Here is a 15,059-nt window from a genome sequence, read left to right on the forward strand (position 1 = left end):
ATCGTGGATCCATCCAGGGAGGGGCAGCTCATTCCCTCCGGAGCCAGCCTCATCACCTGATACCTCTGGCACTCTCTTGTGTTGAGCCAAAGCCGGGGCACAGAGCTCACCTGGTCTTGCACTGCCTGGGCACCGTCCTGGGAGGAGAACCATGGCTGAGCTGAGACCCATGCCCCGCTCTGCTTTTTGGAGAACTGAGGCTCAGGCACCAGGGCTCAGCTCGCCCCAGGCTTTCTCCTGCTTGATCTGAAGCTGCCCAGACCAAGGGTTCTAACTCAGGGCAGGGGTAGGGCCTGGCCTGCTGGACAGGTGAGAAAACCTCCGCCCAGTGCCCCCTTCTTAGCAGGCAACTCAAGAGTCTGACTTCCATGCTGCCTCCTTCGCTGCCTTTTTATTAAAATGTCAATAACTTCCCAGTCATCCTAGTGCCTTAGAAACTGGCTGCTCTAATGTGCTCTGGAGGAACCCTGCACACCTCATTCCTGGCCTCCGCCAACACACAGTGGCAGGTGTCTGGCTCCTGCCCCGACAGAAGTGGCGGCTGGCCAAGGGCACCAAGCAAACCAGGGCAGAGCCCCGGGTCCTGCCCCTTTCCGGACAGAGCTGCCCCTGCTCTGCCAAGCTCCTCCTCCCCTACATCCCTCCTCCCACACACTCGCAAAGCCAGTTTAAAAAAAAAAAAAAAAAAACCCACATAATGGTGTTGCATAAACTGTAGGGAAGAATTCCAACATACGGAAGACCTTGAAATAAACAGTGAAAGCTTCTCCTCCAACCCACCTTCAATCTCATTGCCAGGGGTAACTGCTGTTAACGAAACGGTGATTCTCCTTCCAGACTTTTGTCTGCGCCCTCATCTACATATCACATCCATTTTCCCCCCAGAAAAATGGGCCGTACTATACATATTGTTCACCAACTCACTTTTTTTCCCTCACACACAGCTTTCCATGTCAACACATACAACATTTTAAAAAACATCTGTATCACATTGTATACTGTGGGATTAGTTTCCCATTCCTATTTCCTATTCACTGTTCCTTTGCTGATGGACATTCAAACTGTTACCAAAATCGCAGTAATTCTAAGCAAGGCCGCAGAGAACATCTTCATGTTAATATCCTGTGACCTTGGGCAAGTGTTTCTGTCTGATAAACTCCTGCAAGTGGGAGTGCTGGGTTAATTTTGACCTATCTACTAAATTACTGTAACGAGCTGTACCAACTGACATGGCTATCGGCAGTGCTTAAACTTGCCCTTTCCCCTCAAAATGCTGCAGAAAATAGCCAAGGCCACCCCTGCCCTGATGCCACTGCAGTAATGCAATCCCTCCCCATCTTCATCTTCCTTCTTCTTTCCCCTTCCAATCTCCCTGTCTCTTCTCTCTCAGCTGGCTGGATTCTGTAGTTTGGGTGTGAAGGTCAAAGATTTGTTCTCAGGGATGAGAAGGGGAAACGAGAGCCTGAACCAATAGGAACCCACCTCTGTGAATATTCCCTCCACCTTGACATTCCTCAGCCCACTTTTCTGTGCTTTATCTGGCCCCCTGTCCCTACTCCCACCAATACCCCCACTTGCACACACCCTGTCACACCTGCAGATTCATCCATAGGCAGAGGGAATAACAGGCATTGGACTGAAAAACCTGTTACCCACGTGGGCTGGGCGCAGGATGCCAACATTGTTCACACACAGGCCAGAGATGAGCCCCCCAGTTTTCTCTTAGGAAAAAAGATTTTTAGAAAGTGATAAATGTACAAAATTTTAAAAATCGAGCTGGACTATGAGGTGGATAATGAAAAACTTCAGTTCCTTGTCTCATTCCTCATCGACAAGGAACACACTTTAGCTGCTTCCTTTGGTAATTACCTCCACGTGTCTAAATAGCATGATTATACTGCGATTCCTCCATCTGTCATTTTTAGAAATTCTCAAGTGGCTTCCTTCTTTTCTTTTTCTTTTTCTTTTTTTAACACCTTTATTGGAGTATAATTGCTTTACAATGCTGTGTTAGTTTCTGCTGTATAACATAGTGAATCAGCTATACATTTACATATATCCCCAGATCTCCCTCTTGCGTCTCCCTCCCACTCTCCCTATCCCACCCCTCTAGGTGGTCACAAAGCACCGAGCTGATTTCCCTGTGCTATGCAGCTGCTTCCCACTAGCTATCTATTTTACATTTGGTAGTGTATATATGTCCATGCCACTCTCTCACTTCCTTCTTACAATATTTAGATCTTGCTCATCCAAATACACACTTCTGCTTTTCCTAAAGTTAATTAGTAACTGCCTCATTCGATGGCTTGAAATACTGAATATATACCTCTGTGTACATACACACACGTATATAATTCTCTCTCAAACTCTCTGATAGAGTTGAAAATAGCCTCCTAATACAATAATATATTGATTTCAGTTTGTTTGGTTGTTTTATTCTCATCCTTCCTGGAGACTTTCATCCTTCTGTTCTCATCTGGGCAGCTGCTCAGTTGTCAACTTGGCCCTTCCTTTCCCATCACTCTAGAAATTCCCTTCGTCCTTCTCCTTTTTTTTTTAAAATTAAATTAAATTAAATTTTTTTGGCCATGCCGCGTGGCATGCAGGATCTTAGTTCCCCGACCAGGGATCGAACCTGTGCCCCCTGCAGTGGAAGCACAGAGTCTTAACCACTGGACCGCCAGGGAAGTCCCCTTTTTGTCCTTCTCCTTGTTGGAGGTCCTATTTCCTGGATCCTATGTTGTCCTCTTTTTTTTTTTAACATCTTTATTGGAGTATAATTGCTTTACAATGGTGTGTTAGTTTCTGCTTTATAACAAAGTGAATCAGCTATACATATACATATATCCCCATATCTCCTCCCTCTTGTATCTCCCTCCCACCCGCCCTATCCTGCCCCTCCAGGTGGTCACAAAGCACCCAGCTGATCTCCCTGTGCTATGCGGCTGCTTCCCACTAGCTATTTTACATTTGGTAGTGTATATATGTCCATGCCACTCTCTCACTTCTTCCCAGCTTACACTTCCCCCTCCCCGTGTCCTCAAGTCCACTCTCTACATCTGCGTCTTTATTCCTGTCCTGTCCCTAGGTTCTTCAGAACCATTTTTTTTTTTTTAGACCCCATATATATGTGTTAGCATATGGTATTTATTTTTCTCTGTGTCCTCTTTTTTTTTTTAATCTTTAAAATTGTGGTCAAATCTATATAAATAAAATTTGCCATTTTAACCATTATGAAGTGGACAATTCAGTACCATTAAGTCCTTTCACAGTGTTGTACAACCACCATCATTATCTATTTCCAAAACTTTTTCATCACCCCAAAGAGAAACTCTGTAGCTACTAAGCAGTAACTCCCAATTCCCCCTTCACCACAGCCCCTGGTAACCTCTAATCTACTTTCTGTCTCTATTGCCTATTCTAGATACTTCATATAAGTGGAATCATACAATATTTGTCCTTTTGTACCTGGCTTATATCACTTAGCAAAATGTTCATCCATGTTGCTTAGTCCATTTTATGGTTGAATAATATTCCATTGTATGGATGGATATACCACTTTTTGTCCACCTATTCATCTATATTTTGTCTACCTATTCATCTATCAGTGGACACTTGGGTTGTTTCTACCTTTTGGCCATTGTGAATAATGCTTCAATGAACACTGGCATACAAATAATCTGTTTTCAAATCTTTTAGGTGTATACTTAGGAGTGAAATTGCTGGGTAATATGGTAATTCTATACTTAGCTTTTTGAGGAACCAAACTTCTCCTTGAAGAGCCAAAGTTTTCATGGTGGCTGCACCATTTTACATTCCAACCAGAAGTTTCTCCGCATCCTTGCCAACAATTATTATTTTCCTTTTTTTTTTTCCATTAAGGCATCCTAGTGAATGTGACATGGTATCTCATTGTGGTTTTTTTTTTTTTTTTAATTTATTTACTTATTTATTTATTTTTGGTTGTGTTGGGTCTTCGTTTCTGTGCGAGGGCTTTCTCTAGTTGCGGCGAGCGGGGGCCACTCTTCATCGCGGTGCGCGGGCCTCTCACCATCGTGGCCTCTCCTGTTGCGGAGCACAGGCTCCAGACGCGCAGGCTCCGTAGTTGTGGCTCATGGGCCCAGTTGCTCCGCGGCATGTGGGATCTTCCCAGACCAGGGCCCGAACCCGTGTCCCCTGCATTGGCAGGCGGACTCTCAACCACTGCACCACCAGGGAAGCCCCTCATTGTGGTTTTGATTTGCATTTTTCCAATGACTAATGATGTTGAACATCTTCTCATGTGTTTATTAGCCATTTGTGTCAATGTATCTTCTTTGGAGAAATGTCTAGTCAAGTCCTCTGCCACTTTTTATTTGGGTTGCTTGTCTTTTTGTTGTTTAGTTTTAGGAATTCTTTATATATTCTGGATATTAAACTCTTGTCAGATATAAAATTTGCACCTATTCTCTCCCTACAGGGTTTCTTCTCACTTTTTTGATAATGTCCTTTGATAGACAAAAGTTTTTAATTTTTAAAAATAAATTTATTTATTTATATATTTTTGGCTGTGTTGGGTCTTCGTTGCTGTGCACGGGCTTCCTCTAGTTGCGGCGAGCGGGGGCTACTCTTTGTTGTGCTGTGCGGGCTTATTGCGGTGGCTTCTTTTGTTGCGGAGCATGGGCTCTAGGCACGCGGGCTTCAGTAGTTGTGGCTCGTGGGCTCCGGAGCACAGGCTCAGTAGTTGTGGTACACAGGCTTAGTTGCTCCGCAGCATGTGGAATCTTCCCGGACCGGGGTTCGAACCTGCCTCCTGCATTGGCAGGCAGATTCTTAACCACTGCACCACCAGGGAAGTCCCAAAAGTTTTTAATTTTGATGAAGTTCAACTTATCTATTTTTTTTCTTTTGTTGCTTGTGCTTTTGGTGTCACATCTAGAATCCATTGTCAATTCCAAGGTCATAAAGATTTACCTTTATGTTTTCTTCTAAGGGTTTTATGGTTTTAGCTCTTACATTTGGGTCATCGATCCATTTTGAGTTCATTTTTTATATAGTGTAAGGTAGGCATCCAACTTCACTTTTTTCACATGTGGAAATCCTATTGTCCTGTTCTTATCCTTACTGAATGGACCTGACACTCTTATCAAAAATCAATTGGCTGGGGGACTTCCCTGGTGGCGCAGTGGTTAAGAATCCACCTGCCAATGCAGGGGACACGGGTTCGAGCCCTGGTCTGGGAAGATGTCACATGCCGCGAAGCAACTAAGCCTGTGCACCACAAATACAGAGCCTGCACTCTAGAACCCGCGAGCCACAACTACTGAGCCCACGTGCCACAACTACTGAGCCCACGTGCCACAACTACTGAAGCCCACGCACCTAGAGCCCATGCTCCACAACAAGAGAAGCCACCACAATGAGAAGCCCACGCACTGCAGTGAAGAGTATCCCCCACTCACTGCAACTAGAGAAAGCCTGCACCCAGCAACAAAGACCCAATGCAGCCAAAAAAAAAAAAAAAAAAAATTGGCTGGGGCTTCCGTGGTGGCGCAGTGGTTAAGAATCCGCCTGCCAATGCAGGGGACATGGGTTTGAGCCCTGGTCCGGGAAGATCCCACATACTGCAGAGGAACTAAGCCCGTGTGCCACAACTACTGAGCCTGCGCGCCTAGAGCCCATGCTCCGCAACGAGAAGCCACTGCAATGAGAAGCCCGTGCACTGCAACGAAGAGTAGCCCCCGCGTGCCGCAAGTAGAGAAAGCCTGCACGCTGCAACTAGAGAAAGCCCGCATGCAGCAACAAAGACCCAACACAGCCAAAAACAAATATAAATAAATTTATTAAAAAAATCAATTGGCCATAAATGTATGGGTTTATTTCTGGACTCACAGTTCTATTCAATTGGTCTTTAGTTCTGCCCTATGTCAGTATCATACATTTTGATTACATTATCTTTGCAGTCAGTTTTGAAATCACGAAATCTGAGTCTTCCAACTTTGTTCTTTTTCAAGATTGTTTTGGCTTTTGGGAGCCCCTTGCAATTCCATACAAACATGAGAATCAGATTTTACATTCCTGCAAAAAAGGCCATTGGAATTTTGATAGGGTTTGCACCGACCCTATAGATCACTTTGGGTAGTATTGACGTCTTAATATAAAGTCTTCCTACCCATGAATATTAATTCTTTCCATTTGTCATGTTGAGGAAGTTCCCTTCTATTCCTAGTTTTCTGACAGTTTTTATTGTGAAAAGGTGTTGAATTTTTGTCAGATGCCTTTTCTGCATCAATTGAGATGATCATATGTTTTCTCCCTTCATTCTAGTAACGTGGCATGTTATATAGATTGGTTTTCTTATGTTGAAAAGACATATCCTTGCATTCCTGGGATCTTCCTCCTTTTTTATATACTCTCTCATTTTGATGGAACACACCCTCCAGTGGCTTCCTGAGGAAAGGTGCATAGGAGGTAAAAGTTTGAAACCTTGTATGTTTCAAAATGTTCTGCTTTCATATTTGACCGATAGCTTGGCTGGGTACAGAATTCTAGGGTAGAAATAATTCTCCTTTGGAATTGTGAAGACATTACTCCTTTCTCTTGCTTCCAGCATAGCTATTGAGACGTTCAGTGCTACTGTAATTCATGTTCCTTTGGATGTGACCTGTCTTATTCCCTCTGGAATCTTTTAGATCTTCTCTTTGTTCTCATTATTCTGACATCTCACCGTAATGAGGCTTGGTGTCATTCCTTTTACATCCATTGTGCTGGGCATTCAGTGTGATTTTTTAATTTGTCTCTCTGTGAAATTTCCTTTTTTTTTTTTTTAAGTTTGTTTTTGTTTCATATAATTTGTTTTCTCTGTTCTCTCTTAACGACATTCCTGTTAGTTGTATATTGGACTTCTAGTTAGTCCTCTAATTTTCTTATTCTTTCCCATTTTCATCTTTTTTTATTCCACTTTTGTGGCAATATCAACTTTATCTTTCAACCCTTGTATTGAATTATCTCTGCAATCATATTTGAAATTTCCAAAAGTCCTTACTTGTCACTCAATGTTTCTTTTCCTTTTATAGCAGCCATGGTTGGTAGATGATTAACTTTGGACAAATGGAAGGATCAGTTATTCCACTATGATAGTAGGAAAGAAGGAAGGATGGATGTAGGTAGGAGGAGACTGGAAGATGAGGTGGCTGGAAGGTGGGGTACTCCTTCTGATGACCCCCATTTTCTCTATGACATAGATGGTGAGGACATCTATTGAGACAACTAGGAAGGTGATGGGGTAGGAGGTTTGAGGAGCATGAAAATGGAAGTCAAACCTAAGCCACCACCCACCCCCCAAATTCCAGCTGCTTCCTGGGCAGCCTTAAGGGTTTACATTGAAGCCAGAGATCATCAGTCAACCATGGCAACAATCTACTCGGTAAGATAAGTTCCTGGTTAAGGTGTGGAGAAGATGGGCTCTTGGACAGCTCCATGGTTGGTATTCTAGCCAAGTAGTCTGGCTACAGCAGTGGGGCAAAGGAATTAAGGATGTTGACAGAAAGGGGTTGATGTGATTGAATATTTCTGCCACTTTCCCATCAGCTCATACTATCTCTGGGAACCTTAACAAATTCTAACTGTTCAGCTTGACATTTCCCCACCCCAAAATTTGAGGTTATTTTAAAAACCGGAGGCTTTATTGAATTTTCTGCCCTTGACCATTTATAAACTGTCAAGGCTCAGGCCATTTTCATGCTGTTTTCAGGGGGTTCCCATTGTTTACATTTCTCAGTGTTGACATGTATCCCCATTTATCTTTATCCTTTGTTTTTTATCTTTAAAATAGAATAAAAATCAGGTTCTTTAGGACCCCTAACAGCAAACAGAATGCTTTATTCTCTTCAGTAATGGCACAATATTCATTTTGTGTTCTCTGGATGTTGGATCATGAAAAGAGAAACAGACTCTGATAGCAAATCATCCCGTTCTTCAGGTTTATTTATGTTGTTTCAATACACTGACAAAATACACCACATTTTGTTTGTTACTTTTTCTCTCTCAAGAGTCAAGAGTGACTTTATCTTTAACCAGCGGATTATCTTAAAGAACACGCACATGTGCGTGCACACACAAACACGCGCAGACACACACACACACACTCTCACGAGGCAAGTACAAAAAACATTAACTCCACCAAAGTGCATGTGAATGAAAGTGCAAACAAGGCTTCATTTTTGAACTCTGGGATCATTCTCCTGCTTCATATATTAAACAGAAAGCGTCTCACTGCCCTAGGCCAGGGCTGGGCAAGGGCTGGGAGAGGCTGCTGGGGGCCAAAGGGTATGTGGTTCCTGCTGCTGGAGAGCAGGGCGGAGGGCACAGGGCAGCGGTGCCAACTCCCTCCCCTCACCCCTCACCGCACGCGCCCAGGTCGAGGTGCAATGATCTCATTTGGGGAAGGGATAGGGGTGAAGGGGCAGCGGGGTGGACAGAAGGCAGATTTCTTTCCCCCTTTTTTATGATTTGGTTTCTTTCCAGAGTTTGATGTTGGCGCAGACAGTGCTGAGGTCTCCAAGTTCGGAGGCCTGGGGGCCCTTTTCTCCAAGGCCCTTGGTCCACCCTGTCTCTCCTGTAGACAAGCATTAGGATGGTGGTGGACAGACCCACATGGCACAGCCGTCCCAGCTGCGCTCCTTAGAAGCGGAGAGGCCCCACAGCACAGCTGTGTGTACTTGCTGTCTTCTCCTCACACCAGAGTCAACGAGCATCTCTCCCCAGTTTCACAAGGAGCAGACGAGGCCACGGAGCTGGTGGGTTTTACTACCACCCAAGCAACCAAGAGAGAGAGGCTCAGCTCGCTCCTCCTTACTCCTGGCCAAGGGGGCCCCAGTGCAGCCTCTGTAAACCCAACCCCCAGCCCGAGGCAGGGCCTGGCCGAGCCCTCCCAGGAAGGTAGGGCCTCTGAGGACCGTCTGTAGCCCTGCGGCAGCTCAGCTGGGGGAGCTGAATGGCTGCCCTGGCCAAGCTGCCTCTGTGAGAGAAGGTCCCCTCCTGGACTGGGGGAGGAACTCAACAGAGCTTTGGGTTTCCCAAAGACAAAGCTTCATATTTTAACAATAATAGCCCTTGACATTTTCCCAGCACCGAGCCTTACACCTGCACCCCGTCAAACACTTCCAAGAGTGCCCTACACGCACCCGCACATACACATCACATGACGGACAGCAGGGGTCTGCGGAAGGCCCCTGGCTCCACAGGAGCTTGGCGGTGGCACCTCCATGTGTGGGGCTGGCTCTTGCCGTGGCCTCTGCCCCCGCCCCTGTAGGCTGGGAGGCGGGTTTGGCAGTGGCTCAGTGGAGGCTAGGCCCCCTCTTGGACAGAAAGGTCAAAGTCCCAGAGCCCTGGCAGGCACCTGGCTGGCAGTGCAAGACAGATGGAGAGTGGTAAGAGAGGCTTAAGGGACATGGAGACTTCGAAGATAGAATTCACCTTCTTCCCAACTCCCAACTTCAAGGGGTGTTTGTAAGACTCCCCAAGAGCAAGACATTTAAGGGACAGGTTGAATGTGATGCCATGGGGTGTATGTGCCAGGCAGAGTGCTACATCCCCACGGCGGGAGGCCTGGCAGGCATAGGGCCCTTACCCCCCGGGCAACACGTTGGCTGAGACCCATGGCTGCAGAGAAGGATGCTATACCCAGCTTTGAAAGCCACCATGCCTGCCGGACTGCCCTGCTGGCCCAAGGCCCGAGGTTATCTCATGTACCCTGGGGCTGGCCTCGGCCACCTAGCCAGCCAGGGTGCCTCCTCTTTATACTTGACACAGAAGGGGTGTAGGGGGGACATCGTGGAACCTTAACCTCTGCTACAGCAGTTAAACAGGTTCTAACCGCCTACTCTACTGGAAACAGGACGGGGCGTGGGACACTAAAATACCAAGTGGTCCAGAACTGGGCGTGTTGAAGAAGGCATCCTGGCTCAGAATCCCCCACTTCCAGGCAGAAAAGAGAAAGGCAGCCAAAGCCTCCCAACGGATCCTATGAAGACATATCTCTGGGGCTCACCCATCTAAGGGGGAAGAGCCAGCGGGGTCTGGCTGGGCCGTGCCCAGGAAACCGGGCAGCAGAATGTGGGCAGCAAAACCAGCAGACAGAAAGAGGGGAGGTGTCTTTTTGAATAAATACATTTTTGGCAGGGTCGCTTCCTGATAGGAGGAAAGGGAACAAGGAAGCAAGAGCGCAGAGAGATGCCAAAGAGAAAAGGTCCTCAGACTGGAGGACTCCTGTTCTACCAGACTGTTCTTAACGGCTGAGAGAAAGACCCTCTGGTGATGAAACAAGTCGCTGGAGATGCGGGGCCGCCATGGGTGGGGCACCTTCAAACTTCTCCATCAGTGGTGCTCCCCCCCGCCCAGTCTCACCCTCACCGGTGTGCCCGCTGGCAGATGAGCTCTAGGACTCGGGGGCCAGGACTCCATCCTCCCCAGGGCTCCTCTGCTTCCCTGTACCTTGTACAAGGCAGGCCCGGAGAGAAGGACCGCCCCTGATAAGGGAGAGAGGGTGGCAGGGGCACGGATGGGGTGTGAGGAACTCAAGCCGGGAAGGAAGCAGCAGCTGCAGAGGGAGATATTTAAGAGACCAGCCCTGAGCCAGTCACTTTAAGGTGTCGTCGGCGTTTTTGAACATGAGAATGGCGTTATAGATCTTCAAGGCTGGGCCCAGCTTGACACTCATGATCTTCACAATGTCCGCCTGTGTCAGCAAAAGGAAGGCCTCGCCGTCAATCATCTGAGGAGTTGTGGGAGGGAGGTGGAAAGCGGAGAAGGTGGAGAGGGTCACGGGGAAGGAGGGTGTGTGCGTGGGGAGTGGAGAGGGAGAAAGAAAATAGGAGTAAAGGACAGATGGGGAAAGGGAAACAGGAGGGCGGGGGAGAGGGAGGAGAAAGGACAAGGGAGGGAGGAAGGAAAAAAGGAAGACAGCAATGGGGAGAGAGAAGGAAAGAAAGATATCCACTGGTTTCCCCACGTCCACACACACACACATGCACACGCACGCACACACGCGCGCTCTCTCTCTCTTTCTGCTGGCTGGTCTGGATTTCAGTATGTGTTACATAATGTCCTCTGAGTCTTCACTGACAGCCGCTTCAAAATACCTGCTGTTGCTGTCCCCACATAAGGATCAATCTTGGCACTGCGAATAGTAAATAAGCAGACACTGAGGGCATTCCCACGTGCTGCAGGCTGAGCGCTACCATGTTACCTATGAGCTATTCTTGAGAAGGAAGGGGGGGGCGGGGAAGGAAGAGAGGAAGAGAGAAAAAAAGAGATTAAATCTGAATCTAACCAACCTCTGCACCTGACGTCCAGTTTATAAGAAACACAGGGGAGAGCAGACCTAGTTAAACAACACCACGAAGAAGCAGTGAGACAGATCCAGAAGTTCACATTCACCAAGACTGTTTCCAATGTCGCAAAAAAATAAAAAAAATAAAGAAGTAAAAAAAAGAGAGGAAACTATTCTAGAATAGAAGATATTTAAGAGACATAACAACCCAAACCAACTGTGTGGACCTTGCTTGGGTCCTGGCTCAAAAACACCAACTGCAAAAGATACTCTGGGCGCGAGCAGGGAAATTTGAATACAGGCTGGGTATTAGGTGATATAAAGGAGCTACTGTCCGCTTGTTCAGTGGGGTAACAAGGCTGTGGTGATGCGGAGAAAGACTTTAGTTTTTAGAGATGCGTGCTGAAGTACTCAGGGGTGAAATGTCATGATGGCCATTACCTACTTAAAACTACTTCATCTGGGACTTCCCTGGTGGCGCAGTGGTTAAGAATCCACCTGCCAATGCAGGGGACATGGCTTCGAGCCCTGGTCCGGGAGGATCCCACATGCCGCGGAGCAACTAAGCCCACGAGCCACAACTACTGAAGCCCGTGAGCCTAGAGCCCGTGCTCCACAACAAGAGAAGCCACTGCGATGAGAAGCCCACGCACCGCAACGAAGAGCAGCCCCCGCTCGCCGCAACTAGAGAAAGCCCGCGCGCAGCAACGAAGACCCAACGCAGCCATAAATAAATAAATAAATAAAATAAATTACCTTTCTTAAAAAAAAAAAAAAAAACTGCTTCATCTAAAAATAGGTGAAGCAAATAATTGTTAATTCTCCGGGATAGGGAGATGGGTAGGGAAAGGGAGGGGAGAAGCCCATTGCGGAGGAGGGAAAGAGATGCAGAGAGCCAGGGAGGGAGATGGGGCTAGGGGTGGGGTATGGTGAGCACAAGGGCCTTTTCTCTCAGCGGGTGGGCCTGGCTGGGCTGCGGAGCCTCTGGGCAGGAGGGCCATGTGGCTCCTGGTCCCACCATTTGGCTTGATGAATCCCCTCCTCTGGGTACTGGGACCCTTTTTTTGAAAAGGTATCATCCCTCCTATGCTCCCTCCTTAAGAATCATGGCAAACAAAACACTTCTATGGTGTTTCTTATGTTCTTAAAGAAACATAAGTGTTTAAACATAAACATCTTTCTTATGTTCCAACACTGTTCTTAAACACTTTTCGTATATTAACTGATTTAATAATTCTCACAACACCCCTCTTAAGCAGTACCAGTATTAATTACCCCCATTTTACAGGTGAGGAAACTGAGGCAGAAAGACTAAGGAATTTGCCCTCATCACATGACGCTGGACCAGGCACACAGCAGACTTCAAAAATTATTTGCTGAGTAAATTAAACAAATACATGAGAGCTACAATAAAGGTGACAAGGGGAGGAATGGGCAGACTTTTCTTAGGCCCATCAGTGCCAACCACCAGACTGAACAGACTATCCCTAAGACCATCTATCCGATATGCTCTAATTTCTCACTCATGAAGCATCCCTCTAATGAATGGTCTGTGTCCTGGCTGGAAAGAATCCTGACTCATGTCCCTGAAAGCATCAGTTCAGCCAGAGAAAGCCCATTCCTTGGAGCATGGTCCTCCCTGGGGAAATGGATGACATGGACCAGATCCAGGAGAAGGTAATCCTCAGACCCTGTAAAGGTCCTCCTCCACCCTGAGACTATTTGATGCCGGTGGGCCACCAGCACACCTTCCCCACTTTTGCCATTGTTTTTTTGTTTCACAGATCATGCTGAACTGAGTTACACAGCAGATGTTCCTCGGAGAGATGGATCTTTTCCTAAAAGGGGGAGAATGCCCAAGGATCAAACTCTGGGGTGATTCCACAGCTGGCTAAACCACTGCACTCAAAGAGCGTTGATTTGTGACCTGTTGTCACCTACAGGAAGATCTCTAATGGATGTCACGTGCTTCTGCTCTGTCTCGTTAAACACGTGCGGTGAAGACTTGGTGGAAGACACAGAAAGCTTAGTTTTCAAATGTACAAGTTGTTTAAGGCTGGAAAGCCCTATGAATATCAGAGATGACAGAATCAAGATTTAAAACAATGAGACTATGAAACCAACGAGAGAACATTTAATAGGGATAAATGTAAAGTTTTACATTAGGCTAAAAAAAAAACCAAAAAAACCCCAGTGGTACAAGTAACACACTGGAAAATTTGGTTAGACTATAATAGATAATTGACAGAAAAGGCACTTGGGGGACTTTTTGATGAACTCCAAACTGGTGTGATGTGGCTGTAATAAAGCTAGTGCAAACTTAAGTTTTGCCAACAAAAACATAGGGTTCAAATCTGGAGAAGGAGAAAACAATGCAAATGCCCACTAACAGAACTGTGGGATTTTCATAAAACAGAGCACTGCTCTGAAATAAAAAGGAGCTAATGACTGGTGTACACTCTAACATGGATGAACCTCCAAAACATTACACTGAAAAGAGACAGACGCAAAAGAGCACGTGCTGTATGATTCCACCTATATGAAGTTCAAGAACAGGTAAAACTAATTTATGTTGCTAGAAATTAGAACAGTGGTTGCCTATGAGAGCTGACGAAAGGGGCCAGGAAAGAACTTTCTGGTATGATGGAAATGTTTTATATCTTGATTGACATATTGGGTTCAGGGTGCATACATTTCACAAAACTTGTAGAATTGTACTTTTAAGATGTGTGCATTTCACTCCATGCATATTTTACCTCCATTAAGAAAACAAAACGTCTAGGTGTCAGCTCATAGGTTGTAACAAAGGTCCCACTCTGGTGGGGGTGCTGATAATGGGGGAGGCTGTGCATGTGTAGGGGGCAGGGGGTACGTGGGAACTCTCTGTACCTTCCTCTCAACTTTCCTTGAACCTAAAACTGCTCTAAAAAAAATAAAGTCTTTTGAAAAACAAAAGCATCAGACATACAGGGGAGCAGCAGCCCAGTGTGTTCTGTGTTGGTCAGACGGCATCTGAAACTCGGGGCATAGACACGTTCCGATAAGAAGATCATCAACCCAGAAGGCAAGCACCCAGAGTGGGGAGGAGTTTGGGAGCGCCACCACCCAAGGGTCAATGAAGAAACTGGCTGTGTTGGGCCTGGATAAAGAGATTCTTCCAGGGAAAGAGGAATATACTTCTTTCTCCTGGGCACCTGACCTGGAGGTGGCATCTATGGGGAGCTGAAACTACGCTCTCTTGGGTTAAGGGGGGTATGTGTATTCTTTGGAAGGAAGACCTAAACAAACTGAAAGGTCCCTTCCAATTTCAAACTCTACGAATTAGGAGAGTCATGATAAAGCTCTTTATTTAAGGACAACTACACATTGAAAGCCAGAAACACCATGGATTGAGCTCTCCCTGTAACAGGCATGTGGCTATAGTGATGTGATTTGTATATTACTCTACAGCATTGGTATATAATAATATAGATGCTGATGATATAGTTACACTAGACATTCTGGTACAGTGATCCACTCATCATTTCCAGTGCTCACATGGCCCTGCAAGATAGTCATCATTATACCCATTTTATCTCTATTTTTTTGGCCATGCTGCATGGCTTATGGGATCTCAGTTCTCCAACCAGGGACTGATCCTGGGCCATGACAGTAAAAGCGCCGAATCCTAACCACTAGACCACCAGGGAACTCCCCATCTCTATCTCACGGATGAGAAGACTCAGACTCAAAAGAGCTCCAACCAGCA

At 46.3% G+C, this 15,059-nt stretch overlaps 1 protein-coding gene across 7 annotated transcripts in view; it reads right to left on the reverse strand.

The window, feature by feature from the left end:
• Positions 1–3,923: 3,923 nt before the first annotated feature.
• L3MBTL1 (L3MBTL histone methyl-lysine binding protein 1) overlaps positions 3,924–15,059 on the reverse strand; it is a 42,504-nt gene continuing 31,368 nt past the window's right edge. For 3 of the 7 annotated variants that reach the window (XM_082430149.1, XM_082430145.1, XM_082430142.1), the window contains one exon: positions 3,924–10,753. In XM_082430149.1, the coding sequence (XP_082286275.1) occupies positions 10,619–10,753 (135 nt within the window). In that variant the 3' untranslated portion in view covers positions 3,924–10,618. Of the gene's footprint in view, positions 14,855–15,059 lie in introns of all 7 variants that reach the window. The other 4 variants (XM_082430143.1, XM_082430147.1, XM_082430146.1 and 1 more) reach the window with 4 other exon arrangements.

This window comes from Balaenoptera physalus (genome assembly GCF_965194825.1).
Source record: "Balaenoptera physalus genome assembly, chromosome: 16".
Classification (NCBI taxonomy): domain Eukaryota; kingdom Metazoa; phylum Chordata; class Mammalia; order Artiodactyla; family Balaenopteridae; genus Balaenoptera; species Balaenoptera physalus.